At 47.5% G+C, this 15897-nt stretch overlaps 1 protein-coding gene across 1 annotated transcript in view; it reads right to left on the bottom strand.

Annotated features, from left to right (window-relative positions):
* Positions 1-15557, bottom strand: part of Shc4 (SHC adaptor protein 4) — a 94772-nt gene extending 79215 nt beyond the window's left edge. The window contains exon 1 of the mRNA XM_057781398.1: positions 14697-15557. Within this exon, the coding sequence (XP_057637381.1) occupies positions 14697-15281 (585 nt within the window). The 5' untranslated portion in view covers positions 15282-15557. The remainder of the gene's footprint in view (positions 1-14696) is intronic.
* Between the last annotated feature and the right edge of the window lie 340 nt (positions 15558-15897).

Raw genomic sequence — 15897 nt, 5'->3', positions numbered from 1 at the left:
GCCTAATGGCATCCATCCAGTCTCCAGTTTAGGTGATATCTCTGAAAGAACATTTGGTCAGCCAACACACCCAAGTGTTCATCATCTGTTACTGTGTTTCTTTTACACAGTGTTCTGTGAAGTGTTTATCTAAATTGTTCTATTATCAATAAAAAAATCTTGGGAGTCAGATGTTAAGGTAAAAACTTGATAGATCAAGAAAGCAGTGAAGGAACGACCAGATGACCCTTTCTTTCCACACTTCCCAGATCAAAAGAAAAAAGAAAAAAAAACAAAACAAAACAATGAAGGCTTTCTAAGCCCCTTGCTATTCTTCCCTGTTCTCTCTATCATATCCTGAGTCCTCCAAAATCTCTATGGCTAATTCTGGTCAGCTAGCCATTGACTCTGCCCCCCGATTCAAGGTTAACTTTATTAACAGTCTCTGAGTGTGATCAATTATCTCACAACAGTTCTGTAATGGAGTCTGGTTCTGGCGGCAGGCTGAAGGCAAGCCCAAGCTTGGAGGACTCTCAGAGATCATCCGTTCCAACGTCTCTACTTCTCATCAACAAAATAATCCTGGTGCATCTAGCGAAGGGGAGGCAGAGACAAGCTCACTAAACTCAAGGATTTTGTTTTGCTTTTGTTTGTAGGAATCTGTATTAGAGGAAAGAAGCTGAGAAGAGTGATTTGAAGGGCGGTATAGACTTGAGTGTGTGCAGCGGCAGTGTTGACAGCCGCTGGAAAGAGGGGAGACCATGGCAGATTCACAGACCTGGGGTGTGTGGGGGGAAGGCTAGAGTGGAAATAGTCTCAAAGCTCACAAGGATTAATTCACATAAATACTTCTTAATAATGAGTTGGTTTCAGCCTAGTTCCTGAATCAAACAGCTTCTGGAGTGGGAAGAACATCTGCCCTTTCTGTATGTCTGGGTAGCTTTCAGGGACTCTTACATCTTCTTAGAAGGAATGGTGATGGAGCCTCTGTGTTAAGTCCAGAAGCTGTGTGATATGTGGTGGCAGGACCCAGGCCTTCAACAGCCACAGTTGGTGCTTCAGGATCAGACCTAAGGCTCACTGTGATGGCATTTCAGCAAGGGCAATCTTGCTAGTCAGGATTTAAAAAATAGACCGTATGGGGCCTGAGATGGCTCAGCAGATAAAGGCTTACGAAGCCAATTGAGCTCAGTCTCCAGAAGGACCCACATGGCAGACGGAGAGGGCTGATCCTTCTCTAACCTTCACACACATGCTAGGGTTTAGTAACGCTCACAAAGAAATTTAAAAAAAAATGTGATTTAAAACAAATAAACAAAAACCCTACTTGGAGTCATAAATTCAGAAAGTGACCGGAACAAGGTCACCACCAGCAGGCTCTAACTGAGCATGGCAGTTTGTCAAGTTGTTCACTTGTCATAGACAGGAAGTTCCCGACGGGTCTACAATTGTGATTCAAACTTAAATAATGCCCTCTATTATTAGATCAGTACCTTCAGAATGAATCTCAAATAGGACCTTAGATTCAATTGTATGTTTTATGACTTGTACTCCTTAGAGAGAGAGAAAAAAAAAAACCAGCATTTTTTAGCTGAGGAGAAAAAAGGGTACAAGAAAGTTCTCTGTCTCCTTTTGCTTGGCTGTGTGTTTAGGGGTTTTTGTTTTGTGTTTTGTTTTTACTGTCATTTTTTTGAGGTAGAATCACTACATAGCCACAACTGGCCTGGAACTTCCTAGGTAGACCAGGCTGGGCTTGAACTCACGGAGACCCACCTGCCTCCAGACACCAGGCCCTGCCTTTCTTATCTCTCTTAAAGTTCCTTAGTGTGAGGTGGGTGATTAGCATTACTGACCGCGACACAGAGTAATAACTTTGTAGGAACGCAATCCAGCATAAGCAGTCAATAGCACAGGTGTGAGGTGGTTGGGCCATCAGAGACAAGTTATTTGGATTTAGAATCCTCCAGGAGATATACACCTCTGCACTTGTCTGTGAGCATGACACCTCTGCATCTGGCTATGAGCATGTTTGCCAAGAGGCTTAGCTGTGAGGGCGCCCACTGCAATTCAGGCGACAGCATTCCAGGGGCTGGAGTCCAGGATTCAAGGCAAAGGGCAGAAGGAGGAAGTGATCTGAACCTGTCTGCTTCCTAACCTGGGACACAAGGTGAGTTGACCTGTTGCTTCATGCCCTTCCACCATGTCTTTCTGCCACCACGACCAGGCCACACTCCCTTTTCAATGATGATCCCAAATGAGTTTCTCTTCTCTTAGTCACTAACATTGGGCATTTTGTCACAGCCGTGAAAAGAGTAGCTAACATGAAAGGAATACCCCAGTACAACTCCAGGGCCCTAGAGAGCTTGGGGAGTCGTACGGAATGAAGAATTCATCTCAAACTTGATTCCCATGGAAGTCAGGCAGCTTCCCTCCTTCCCCGACATCTACAGCCCAGACCCATAGCTATGACCCCTGACGATGGGTATTTTGTGCAGAAAATAATGAGAATCATGAAGAGTAGGTGGTAGCATGATAGGTGTAAGCCAGGCATTCCTGTGACCCCCAATGATGGCTTGCTCACGGAATCATTTCCTTTAACAGTCTTCTGAAGTATCCTATGTTGAAAATCCTCTGATCCTCCCACTGAACATCTGAGACGGCCGCCGTTGCAGCGCAACTAACAGATGACCCTTGTGGGCAGTCTTTCTGTATGTTTGGTAAGAGCATCTGAAGTCTACCCCCTTAGCAAATTTCCAGTATCCAATATGGAATTGCTAACTCTAGCCCTGTGTTGAATGTTAGCCATTTAGACCGAGGCATCATGACGACCTGAAAGTTTGTATCCTCTGACCTCTATCTCCCTGTCTTTGTACCTCCACATCCTGGTAACTGCTGTTCTTCTCTTCGTTTCTGTGTTTTCAGTGTGTGTGCCTGCGTGCGTGCACAAGTGATCCAGCGGATGGAACCTAGGGCTTTATGCCCTCCAGCCAGGCGAGCCCTCCACCACTGAGCCACACTCCCAACCTTATATCCAACATTTTTGAATTCCACATAAGAAATGTACTCCAGTGTACCCTCAGATGTACCTAGTTTTAAAACAACCGTTTGCCAGATTCCTCTCTCAAAACCATGGACAAATAAAAATATATGAGGATGTCAGTAGGTAGGACTTGAAGGGGAATTGCTTAGAAGGTGCTAGCACAGCCAGAAGGTGCGCATTTTGTTTTCATCCTTCTTTCCCATCTAAAAAACAAATGTGGCAATGGGCGCTCCAGCAGCAATGTTACAACCTTGAGAGAACCCAAGAATGGAACCATGGAAGGCCACATAGAAAAGTGGAAGGAGCCTAAGCTGACAACTTCATGGCAACCTTGTGACCCTGATCTTCCACTTTTGAACAGTTTTCTAACCGAGCAAATGAGGGAACTCTGTATTGGTGAAATCCATAACTCTCATAATGTCTTCACCCAAATGACCAGAGCCTCTTAATCCGTTCTCTGCAGGTGGTGGCGGGGAGTTCTGGCCCCCTTGGTCCTCCTTTGTCAGAGAGTTCACCCAAGACCTTTCTCACTAGACACTTGATGGTTCTTAAAGGGCAAGATGAAGGTTTTAATCGCTGTTGTCTGAAGTAGGGCCTTTCTCTGATTTGACTGCAGGTTCCAGGCCCACAGCTCCTACTGGCCTTAGCCTGGCAGAGAACACAGCTCCCTCCCCAGCCACCTTTGACATTTCAGGGAAATACAACAGCGAAAAGCTTAGTAGACAAACAAACAAACCCAAACCTAGAAAGTAGTGTCATTGTCGCCCTTCTTTTGCTAGCCAAGTGAGACAACATCCTTCCTTAAGAGCCCAAGGTCTACGCCAACAGTTGGAGTGTTGGGGTCAAAGATATTCTATCCGTATGATGGGATAAAGCACATAAAGAAACACAAATTGTTTTTTGCTAAAGAGCGTTTTTTGTTTTGTTTTGTATTTTGGTTTAGTTTTTTTTGGGGGGGGCTGACCATTTGGGTTTGGATAACCATTTAAGTATTTGTCTCTGGGGAAGACTTCTTCACTACATGGTATTACTAATTGCTGACACTACCTGAGAAAAGTATTTCCTCTAAATGACAAAAACTGTTGAGAACAAATCACTCCTTCGTAATACACTTTATCCAAAGTTGGTTAATGTTTACAAAATGCTTGGAGTTATTCAGTGCATCCCAGGAGACACAAAGCTACCTCTGAGAAAAACAACCATCAAGGCATCGACTCTCAGCTCACAGTTTGGTAAACGCAGTAAGTGAGAAGCGAACTTACAGCCCCTAAATAAAGTGGCAGGCCCTCAGAGAGCCGTGGATCACAGCTGTGGGACAACACATCACGACAGAAGGTGCAGGTGCCTTGTGAGCCATGTCAACAAATCATGTGACAGAGCGACTAACATGCAACACGACATTAAAGCTCCCTGTCTGGGTTTGCCTTGACCAACCTCTTGCATCGAGCAGGGTGGTCTATACCCACACAGAAATGTATCCCTAGACTGATGTCTTTGGCTGTGAACTGTGGGGTCACTGGGAATCTTCCGTGTTTGTGCTGCATCTTCATTTAGCAATCGCTATATCTAATCTATACAGACATTACACGCATTGGTAAGGTGTGATTTTTTTTTTAAGTCTATAAAAATAGGTCAAAAGCTTGGTTAAAAAAAAACTACTTCATGGTGGCAAGTTGCTTTTTAAAAAATAATGTTAAATTGGACGTAGCTAACACTGTTCAAAAATACAGTAAAACACGAAGTGGGCTCTGCCCTCATCTGCTGTGAAGATGTCTCCATGGGCCCTTTCGCTTCAGAGACAGGAAGAAGGGCAATGCAGATGGGGTGCTGTGGGCAGAATTCACTCAGAGAGAATGAAAAGGAATATGAATCATTGCATGTGGCATTCAGATAAAGGGCCTTGGCTTCACAGCACAAGTGTGTGCTTATATAAGTCACCTATGTGTCCAAATTATATATGTAACGTGTGTAACGTTTTCTTTTCCGGTCTCAAGGGCTTCTGCTGTGCAGGATTAAGAGGCTCTCCAGTCTTTACCATTCCTTGAAATCACTTACAGACACTCCATTAACGGGACAGTCGTCGGGTCTGACTGACCCCTGATCCGCAAGGCAGATGTTTTCCATACTACAGCCTGCCGCTGATTACCGCCCCCCCCCTCCGCAATCTGGATGACTCTGCCACACCCAGCTCAACTTGTCTGAAACAGGACCTCCCTCTTGATGCTTCTTCTCCTGCTGGGGTCCCCGTGTCTTTCACTGGTATCTTCCTCCACTCCAGGGTCCGTCCAGTTCCTTATCTGCAGGTATGATTCTGTACATTAGAAATCATAAAGATTCCACCAGAAAACTCTTGGATCTGATAAACACTTCCAGCAAAGTGGCAGGGCACAGAATTACTAGGACACCAGTAGCCTCCCTTCATGACAATTTCAAAACCACTCTTCACAGGAAAAAAAAAGTTTTTAGAATAACAAAAGCAATTCTGAGCAAAAAGTGTGTTGCTGGAGCTGTTGCCACAGCTGATTTTAGGGTGTCTGCAGAACCATTGGAATAAAAAGAACTTAGTAACAACGCAAAAGCAGGCATGGACATCCATGGACTAGAAGACATAAGCCCACACAGCTACAGGCACCTGATTTTTGACAACGATGCCAAAAACATACACCGGAGAAAAGACAGCGTCTTCAGCCTAAAGGGTGTGAAATCTGGGAACATGTGTAGAATGATGAGACTAGATCCATATCTTCTACACCATGCAAAATCCACTCCAAATAGATCAAAGACATTCACTCAAGAGCCAAAACTCTGGATCTCCCAGAGAGAAACACACTCCAAGATTTAGGCATGGTAAAGGCCTTCCTGAACAGGCCTGCAGTCAGTCAGGAAATAACGCTGACACCTGACAAATGGGACCCCATGAAGCAGAAACGCTTCTGCTCCACAAAGGAAACCGTCAACTGAATGAAGGGACAGCACACAGAATGAAAGAAATCCTTTACTGCTTACAAATGTCACCGGAGGCTAGTATATAGACTAGAGCAAGAACTAAGAAAGCTAAGCAAGAATACAAATAACTCAATACTAAAGGAGCTAATGAAATAGGTCTCAAAAGATGAAACACAAAGGGCTCACAAATATTCAGCCTCACCGGAATCTGCATTTAGACTGCATCTCCCTCCAGTCAGAATGGCAATCACAAAGAAAGCAATAAATGGGGGTGAGGGTGTGGGCAGAAGGGAAGCTTTCCACACACTGCCTGTGGGATTGGAAATTCGTCCCGCCTCTCTACGCAAGTCAGCATGGAGACACCTCCGGAAACTGAAACTAGGTTTCACACGTGATCCAGGTACGCCACTGCTGCAAGTCAACACACCACAGAGACACTTGCACACCCGCTCACTGTGACACAGAACACAGCAGCATGGAACTAAACTAGGTGGCCAGCAACAGAGGAGTGGGCTAGGGACACGTGGTACATATGCAGGTGTGCATGTCAGTCTGTGACATCCAAAGTCAAGGTCCAGTGTCCTCCTCTATTGTTCTCCACCTTGTTTTTTAAGAAAACTTCTCTTACTGAATCTAAAACTGCCTGATTGGTTAGTGAGGCTGACCAACTAACTAGCCTGAGAAATCAACCTCCCTCCCAACACACACACACACACACACACGCACTACATACGCATAAGCATTGTGGAAGTATAAGTCAAATAAACCCTTTCTTCCCCAATTTGTTTTGGTCATGGTGTTTCATCACAGCAATAGTAACCCTGACTAAGATAGTTGCTGAGGAGAAAGTCTAATTTCTTTTCTTTCTTTCTTTCTTTCTTTCTTTCTTTCTTTCTTTCTTTCTTTCTTTCTTCCTTTCTTCCTTTCTTCCTTTCTTTTTTTTTTTTTGTTTTTTGTTTTTTGTTTTTCAAGACAGGATTTCTAGCCAGGCGATGGTGGCACACGCCTTAAATCCCAGCACTCGGGAGGCAGAGGCAGGAAGATCTCTGTGAGTTCGAGGCCAGCCTGGTCTACAGAGCTAGTTCCAGGACAGGCTCCAAAGCCACAGAGAAACCCTGTCTCGAAAAACCAAAAAAAAAAAAAAAAAAAAAAAAAAAAAAAAAAAAAAAGACAGGATTTCTCTGTGTAACAGCCCTGGCTGTCTTAGATCTAACTCTTATAGACCAGGCTGGCCTCAAACGCACAGAGATCTGCTTCCCTCTGCCTCCTGAGTGCTGGGTTTAAATGCATGCAGCACCACCACTCAGAGAAAAGTCCAATGTCTAATATTATCCTTATAACATGTGGGTCTTCAAGGTTTTTGCTTTAAGTCATGTCTTCTTCACTAGAGGGAATCTCCAGTCTCAGAGTAGGTTCGGGGCCTGGGAATTAGTTGCTAAAGCTCTGGAAGTGTTGACCTATTAAAATGCCGGTGCCAATAATGGAAGGACATGACCCCATCATACCGACTTCGTCACTATTCCATTGCTTTGGAGAGACACTGTGACCAAGGCGACTCAGGGTTAGTCCGTTATCGCCATGGTGGGGCGTGGTGGGAGTCTGGCAGCACTCCTGACATTGGAGCGATAGCCAGCTACATCCTGGTCCACAGGCAGAGAGCAAGAGAGCCTGGGCTTGGCAAAGGCTTACCAAGGCCACACCCACTCCAACAAGGTTGCATCTGTAGAGCCTTTGCGGTTACCCTGGAGTGTGCCTGTTACAGTAGAATCAGCTGCTAATGTGGGCGTACTCGCTCCTGCCGCTCATGTGTTTGACACCTGAGGGGTGGGGGTACCGCTGGGAAGGAAGCAGAATAGGGATGTATGCATTTCAGAAAAGGTGTGGGTTTAGGGGAGAAGAAAGGAGAAAGGCTTTGAGACGCAGCTCAGGCTGCAGCTCCTAGGAATCCCTAGGTTTTTCCTTCTGTCATTAGCTCCCGACCCACAGCCAGGCTTATTTGCTTTCTCCGAGTGACTCAGCTCTATTGGCCAGTTAGGTCGCCGGCACCACGCTCCTTGTGGGAGCTCTCTGTGTACTGCATCAAAACACTTAGGCCAAAAGAACTCCTTCCCTCTCGGTTTTATCTTAAAATATCTCCAGGTATTGCCAAGTGGCCTGAGAGGAAAGTAAAATCATCCCTGGCTGTGAACCACAGCAGTCGCCGGCGTCAACATTTTCCATTTTTATGTGCATAGGAGTCATGGAGCGGGCTTAGCAAAATGCAGGTTCCTGGGTCTCTGCCTCATATGTTCTGGTCCAGGATGTAGGTTAGAAATCAAGATGTTTTTAACAGATTTAGGAGCTCCTTGGAAGACTTTTGGAAATACCACAATGAAAAGTTTGTAAGATAAGCAAGTATCTCGAGAGGGCAGAAGGTTTTAGCTCTATTGCTCCAAGGGTTCAAAGCAGACCAGTGAATGCCAGGTCATTCTTAGAGAAGGCACAGCAGAACAGCAGAGGCTAGAGTGAAGGTTTCCACAGGGATAAGGGAAGGGACATAGTGAGGTACCAAGGTCAAATTTAGTCTCTCTCACACACACACACCCCACACAAACATACATACCCCCACATACACCACAGACACTCACACACATACCTAAACACACACACACACCACACACATAAACACATGCACACTCCCCACACACCCCACAAACACACACACACACACTCACATACACATATACACACACAAACACACACACCACACACTCACACCCACACACACACCTAGCCCCAAAGTATACCTTTGAATGTCCACCCCTCCCCATGACGAGACAAATTTTGTACAAAGCTTTTAAATATTTCCCCCATTTTCGCCTGTCCCTAACCACATAAGAAATCTTATCAAGTTTAAGTGAAATTTGTTTTAAATTTTCTATCGCTCCCAAACAGCTGATGTACAGAGTAACCGCTGACACACGAACTCTTTGTCAAATGTGGACAGCCTGTTCCAGGACACTGCCACATTAAGACAGCAAAGGCTCTTCGCACAGAGGAGGAAAGGTCCCTCCCTCAGTTCTGTCCTCAAGCACTCTTTGTCCCACTGTGTAAAAGAAAGAAACCCCATTATGTTCACAAAAAGACATCTCGGTTTGTCTATCAGGTTAGAAAATGGAGAAGGAAAGACAAAGGGGTTGGGAACGTCTCCAGACGGCCATGCCGCAGGCAGGTGTGCAAACCTAGCCACCTCCGGGTATAGACGGTCAATGGAAGTGAGTGGAGCTGGGCGGAGGGAGTGTGGACAATGTGTAAGATGCAGGCCACCTGCTAGCCCGTGTGCTGAGAACCACAGTGGGCTCGTTTTTATAGCGTGGTATTGAGTGGAGGAAGCCATAGTCAGGGAACGTCGGATCGCAGCACACTGTGTCCCTCTGCTCCAGCATGGGCACATGTCACCCGCAAACTGCTCCTCAAACAAGAGTGAAATGGGCAAAGCCTACGTTCTCTGGGGTCTGCTAAGGTTTGGGTATGGTTTGAATATGTCCCCAAAAGTTCAGGTAGTGAAGCTTGGTCTTAGTGTGGTACTGTCGGGAGGTGGCAGGTGGAGGGGACAGAGAATTTGGTCTTTGGGTGCCTTCCCTTGGAAAGCTCCCGTGGCACCCTCGTCAGTTCCCACAAAGGCAGCCTGCTATAAAAGAGGAAGTCTGGACCCTGAGTCCGTCTGGCTTTTCTCTCCAATAACCTCGCTCTCGCCACGTCTCACCAAGAGGCCATCTGCCCCGTTGTGATGCCATCAAGGGACCCTCACCTGATGGACCTGTCCAGTCCTGGACTTGCAGCCTGCAAGGGGGTGAATTGAGTCATCCCTTTTTCTCTATAAAATATTTCAATATTGGATAATTCTTACAGTGATGGGAAGCAGACTAACACAGACTCCTTGCCACGCTGCCACACTCGCTTTTAGTTTCTTACTGCTAGTTTGACTGCTTTCCCACAAGAAAAAAAAGCTTTCATTTTGATCTTTCAAAAGCATGCCCACCACCCTGACCAGGGAGAACCGACCTGCAGTAGCACACACAATGCAGGGACCAAGGAGAAACAAGCAAGGCTGAGGAAGCAAGAGTGTTACTCGGGCATCTGGAGTCCACCACCAAGGGGATGTGTGGTTTGAGGAGAGGCGCTTCTCATAATCGAACCTCTGTCCGCTCAACTGTGAGAGGCTAGACTCGCTGAACCCCATCACTGTGTCTGGTCTGCTGTCCAGTGGTGAAAAGAACTGGAGAGGTCACGGGATGCGGGAGGGTCTCAAGAGAAGACACTTCGCAAATGCATTGCCCTGCTCTCTCTCTGTCTCTCTGTCTCTCTCTGTCTCTGTCTCTGTCTCTCTCTCTCTCTCACACACACACACACACACACCCTATACTCCACCCCTACCCTCTTTATACCCACCAGCTCCACTCAGGAATAAGATGCCTTTCCTGCCTCAACGGTGGCAGCCAGCTAAGGGCCACACAGAAAGGGACAAGGGTCATCCGGTGTGTCCCTAAAGCCATTCCTTCTACTGGCCATCAAGAAGCTACAAGGAAGTTCCTCCAGGAAGCTCTAATAACAGAGATCCTGATAATATAGATGAATGGAAAGGAAGCCCGGACTCGAGCTCCAAGACAGCATTTCATTCCAACTTCTGGTTTTAAACAGGAAAACGAAACCCAGAGGGTGAAGTGACCCACCCAAGGTCATACAGTCAGTTAGTGTCAGAGTCGCTGCTTTAGCTCAGTCTTCTAAGGAGGAAGGAGACCCGGAGCCACTGGGTGCTGGTGCCAGGAGATGGGAGCACTAGCCTTGCTGTAACCCACAATCCTGGGCTCCCCCATGAAGAAGACACTGTAAGTTCACATGTAGTATTGTGGACTATATCCAGTTCAGACAAACAGGATTCAGAGTGTTAGCTTATTGGCTCACAAATCAAACACATTCTTTGACAGGGGGCATCCTGGGGAAGGAGCAGGCTGTGATATTTATGAAGGAAGAAACCCCTCAATTCATGTACAGCTGCTGAGCACAAGAAGGCCCATGTGAACAGACGGGTAATGAAGAGGAGTCCTCCCAATCGGAGCAGGCTTTAATTCAGCTACTCCTGGACACCATGCAGACTGCTGTGTGAATACAGTGGCTGAAAGGAGAGGGGTGTGCCTGTCGCCCCCAAACACCAAGAACTGTTGGCACTCACTGAAAACTGCAAGAGGCAGGAAGGATTTCTCTCCCAGAGCCTGGGCAGAGAGCTGACCCTTCTAAGGTTTCATTTGAAGCTTCTTGACTCCTTAACCAAAGTAAAGTTCTGTTGCATAAACCACTCAGGTTGTGGCACCGGATCCTGGGTAGCTATTCCAGTCTGGGGCAATGGTTGAGAGAGGCTAGGCAAAGTGCAGAAGTCGAGGGTCACGCAGATGTACAGCCAGGCCAGGTGTACGAGCTGACCCTCGGAGAGAGCTCTCCTGCACAGTGTGGCCAGCCGTCTGCTTTGCTCCATCAATACGTTTCTAGGTAATATGTCAGGGGGGAGGTTGCTAATGGGAAATGAAGGGGAGAGAGTAAGGCAAGCAGTATGGGAACCTCAGTCTGCTACTCACTAGCTATCATATACAGACATCATAACTGTCTAGGCTGATTTAGAGAAAACAGTCTTCTGCAAAGGATAGTAGCTAGGACCACTAGGGGACATCTCCAAGGAGCGTCTTTCTGCCTTAGTCTTTGAATTATGTTAGGGTTGGGAGTGGGAGGAATAAAGCTAATATTTTAAAGGAGAGAGAAGGGAACAGACGCCTGGAGTCATTAGATACTGGTGCAATCGATTGTCAAGAACTCAGGGCTCACTCTTTTTGGTCCCCACACTCACTTCAGATTGTGCGGGGCACCTCAGAGACCAACGTGAGTGTCTGTCGATGGCTAGAAAGCCTTGGGAAGACTTCAGAGGGGTGAGACTTTGTCTTGAAGACAAAAGTCACCATTTGACACTATGCGAAGAACTTCACCCACTCCAATACTTTACCAAACTACAGCCTTGTTCCATTCCTGGTTTGGTAGCTCACAAAGAATGAGTCATTAGCCCACCTTCCCTGAGAACCTTCCAAAAGAATCAAAATCTGAGCTAAACCAAAGTTCCTTAAAAATAGGCTCTTGCACTTGGGAGGGAGAAGTAGGTGGATCTCTGTGAGTTCAAGGCCAGCCTGGTCTACATAGTAAGTTCCAGGACAGTCAGGGCTGTTACACAGAGAAACCCTGTCACGAACCCCCATGCCCCAAACAGACTCTTAAGAGTCAAAGAAAAACTTTTGATAGCATTACTAATTCTACATCTTAAGATCATGAGAAGAAAAAAACAAGGTTGTTTAACCCAAAGCCAACTCTAATTTAGGGTAGATGGAAAAACGGAGTCTCTGTTGCAATGAATGAAGACGCCATCACAATGCTGATTCATACCCAGGATACAGCATCTCCACCCAAGGGACTGCCTTCCTGTTGACCCTGTTCCCATACTCTCCATGGCATCACTAACATCTGAAACAGGACACCGACCTGTCTATTCATTAAAAGCTCCACAGGGACCGGACCCATTCTGATGCTTAGAGTTTGTCTATTTTGTTGACCAATGTCCGGTTTCTACAGAAGTTCCTGAAATGGGATTGGTTCACCATATGTGTAAGTCGGACGAATGAGTGACTGGGAGCAGAGAACAGTGCTCACGTATGTGGATAAGGAAGCAGAATGTGGCTGCTCCTTTACTTACAAAATTTGCACCGAAGCCCTCACTGGCAGCGTGTCTACTTGCCATCCAGGATGTCTCTTGACCCTTGACCTGAATCTAACACTCCAAGCAAGCTTCTATTCACATCTTCATATTGAGCCCGTACACAAGAGTATAACAATCACAGTACATCTCATTGATACAATAATTTGCACTGAAAATTAAGAGGTTGGTGCTTCATCTTAAAAAATTGGTTCACATCCCAATAGAGTTGTGAGGAACAGAAGGCCAGCTCGGGTGGGGCCCTGTGGGTAAGGAAGCTAAGAATGGTAAATAGGAGACATGAATCCCGACCTCATTCTCCTTCTGACTTGAAAAATTCCTCCTTCGGAATTCCATTTCCTCAGAGACATTTTTAACTGATAACACAACAAATAGAATCCTTTTGTTTTCCGAGTCAGGATCTATACACATTAATATATTTTAGGCTTTGTATATTTATTGGTACAATATTGTGACGTGCATCTGGGTCACAGGGTCAGCACTTCTCCTGGGGTAAGTGATTACCACTGTGAGAAGACCACTGGTCTCCTCATTAAAAACCCAGAGACCCTGGGAAGGGGACCTCCCCGGGAAAATGGACATCACCCAGCAACTCTTCACACTTAAAATTATACAGGTCTGTGGGTGTGGGGAGCCAGCAGGGGGTGCAGGACAGAAGGAAAGGGGGGGCAGATAGGAATCTGAAGCAACGCGCAGGTGCCGAGATCACAGGTTTGGGAATCACTCCAAACCACAAAGGGCTGGCACCCAACAGCTTGACAAGTGCAAAGCACCTGTGGACTTCCCTCACACACGCAAGCCTGGCCAGGGTGCACTGCTCCCCGGAGAGGGCAGGAGCTGGGCTTATCTTCCTTAGGGGCTGTACCAAGCTGTCCCCAGAGCCCGTCCTCTTTGCAGTCCTCCCAGTACCCATCATTAAGCCTTCCTTGAAATCCAAGTGGTCAGTTTGCAACACAGTTACTCATGCTCAGTTTCTACCTTCAGTTCTGACTTTTTAAGCTCAATGCTGAGCCAAGGAGACAGTTTACCTGTATACCAGCACCCCTAGATAGCACCTATATGCCAGCACCCCTAGATATCTCCTGTACACCAGCACCCCTAGATATCCCCTGTATACCAGCACCCCTAGATAGTACCTGTATGCCAACACCCCTAGATATCTCCTGTATACCAGCACCCCTAGATGTTTCCTGTGTACCAGCACCCCTAGATGTTTCCTGTATACCAGCACCCCTAGATATCACTGTTGTAATCAGACACGTCAAAAGCAAACTTAGGAATCCCCTTTCCTAATTCCCTCTGTTTCTGTCTCTGGCACCCTGAGTGTTACCCAAGATTAAACTTTGGAAGTCGCTCTTCATCTTAATTCATCTAGACCCTCCATGAAGAACAGTATGCATTCCCACTGGTCCCAGGCATCTGTTCTTGCTCCCACTGTCCTATGCAGGCAACTGAGGCTGGCTCCTGCTACAACACTCAGGACTTTGCTAAGTTTTCAGAAGTGCTTGTTAAATGTCAGATTCAGAAAATTTAAGCCAAGACAAGGCCCTTGACACCTTCCTCCATCTTAGCATGGAAATCTCTACTGTATTCACCTCAAGTATAATAGTCAGAATAACCTATTAGGTTTCAACTATGAATCCCACAAGAAATCTTTGATGCTGGACCAGAAAAGACCTTATTTTGCCATCTTGTCTGTCTCTGTGAGAAGCTATGTCTGCCTATCTGTTAGCAGTCCCTCATACCCTAGGAGCAAAGTGGGTCTGACTCTGGTACCTGCCAGGTCCCTGTAGCAAATCTGTAAGGATGATTCTCCCTTCTGTAGTTACAACGGTAGGTTTATCTTCTTGCAGCCTAGAGCCCAGCCAGGTAAGATGAAGCCCCTGCAGAGAGCCAAGCGCCTTCCTGCCCGTGCTCAGGGAGTAGACCTTAGGGACTTACCCTCACACAGTAGTGCAGACCGGACCCCAACAGGTGCTGCAGAGAGTGCCTGTCCTGCCTGCTCCTAGGGGTTGGTTGTCCAGGGCCAGGCAGTGGGCAAACATCAGGAGGCAAAGTGGAGGCCCTGGGTCCCACCTGGTCCGGATGTGGTGTAGGAGCAGGCCCAGTCCTGTTTAGACTGGTCTCTGGGGAAGCTGGACTGCTTGGAGCCTGATCCTGGCTCTCTTGAAGCTTCAGCCGGGGTACCTCTTTGGTACCCAAGCAAAAGGTTTTCAGACTCAGAAAAGTGACTGGGTTGGCCAGCTTCATGCTTGCCATACGGGGGATCAAGGTGCACAGCGCGGTGGGGCTCTCCTGGGTGGGCACAGTGGCATCTTCAGCCGGCAGGTGAGGGGCCAGGGCTGGGTAGGGAGGCGGCGACGAGCCCTTGTTTCCAACCGAGCCTCCTGGACTCGCTTCATCCAAAGACGTGATGGACTCGTTCCGAAAGCGGCTGTACTTGGCCCTGTGAAGCATCCCCAGGTGCCCAAAGAATCCTACATACAGAGCGAGTCCTGCCTGGCTGTCCTGGCTGCGTTCTCGCATAGCCTTGGAAGGGCTGAGACGGGTCACCGAAGCCTAAACTGCTTCACTGTCCGGTAGACCCACAAGCACAGCCACCTTTCACTTCTGCTCCGGCGGTCAACCGCCCGGGTCCCTGACTTCTCAAGGATAACAGGCCAGGAAGATGCCTCCTCGGCTCTGATTGCAGTCTCTTCCCGGCCCTGGCAAAGGCCCGGGGAGTTGGGGAGGGGGTGAGGCGGTCCTCTCCCCGGAGTCCCCAGGCTGGGGCAGCAGTGCCACCACGCCTCTAGCCTTAGCAGAAATATTTACCCCCCTTCCCGCTGCGCACAGGAACTTTCAAACCTGCTCCCTCCAGCTCCCACGGGGCGGGGCAGCGACTGGCCAATTAACCCTTTATTTGTTCCGTGATTGCTCATTTCAAAGGGAAAAATAAAAAAAGCACATAAGAGTCAAAGGCCCTTCTGTATGGGCTGGGGTTATGACGGCTGCCCTCTCTCGGAGGATCTTGGTTCTGGGCCACCAGCCAGGAGTCCTAGCGACGGGCGCTGGTCCGCATTGTTCCTCCTGCTTGAGGTCCGGGCATCCTCGGTGCAGCTCGGGTCCAATCCCGGCCGGCCCACCCCTTCTCGGGGTGCCC

This window comes from Chionomys nivalis, chromosome 9 (assembly GCF_950005125.1).
Source record: "Chionomys nivalis chromosome 9, mChiNiv1.1, whole genome shotgun sequence".
In the NCBI taxonomy this organism is placed as follows: Eukaryota; Metazoa; Chordata; class Mammalia; order Rodentia; family Cricetidae; genus Chionomys; species Chionomys nivalis.
Note: the sequence above shows the minus strand (reverse complement) of the source record. Positions and strands in the feature narration are given on the sequence as shown.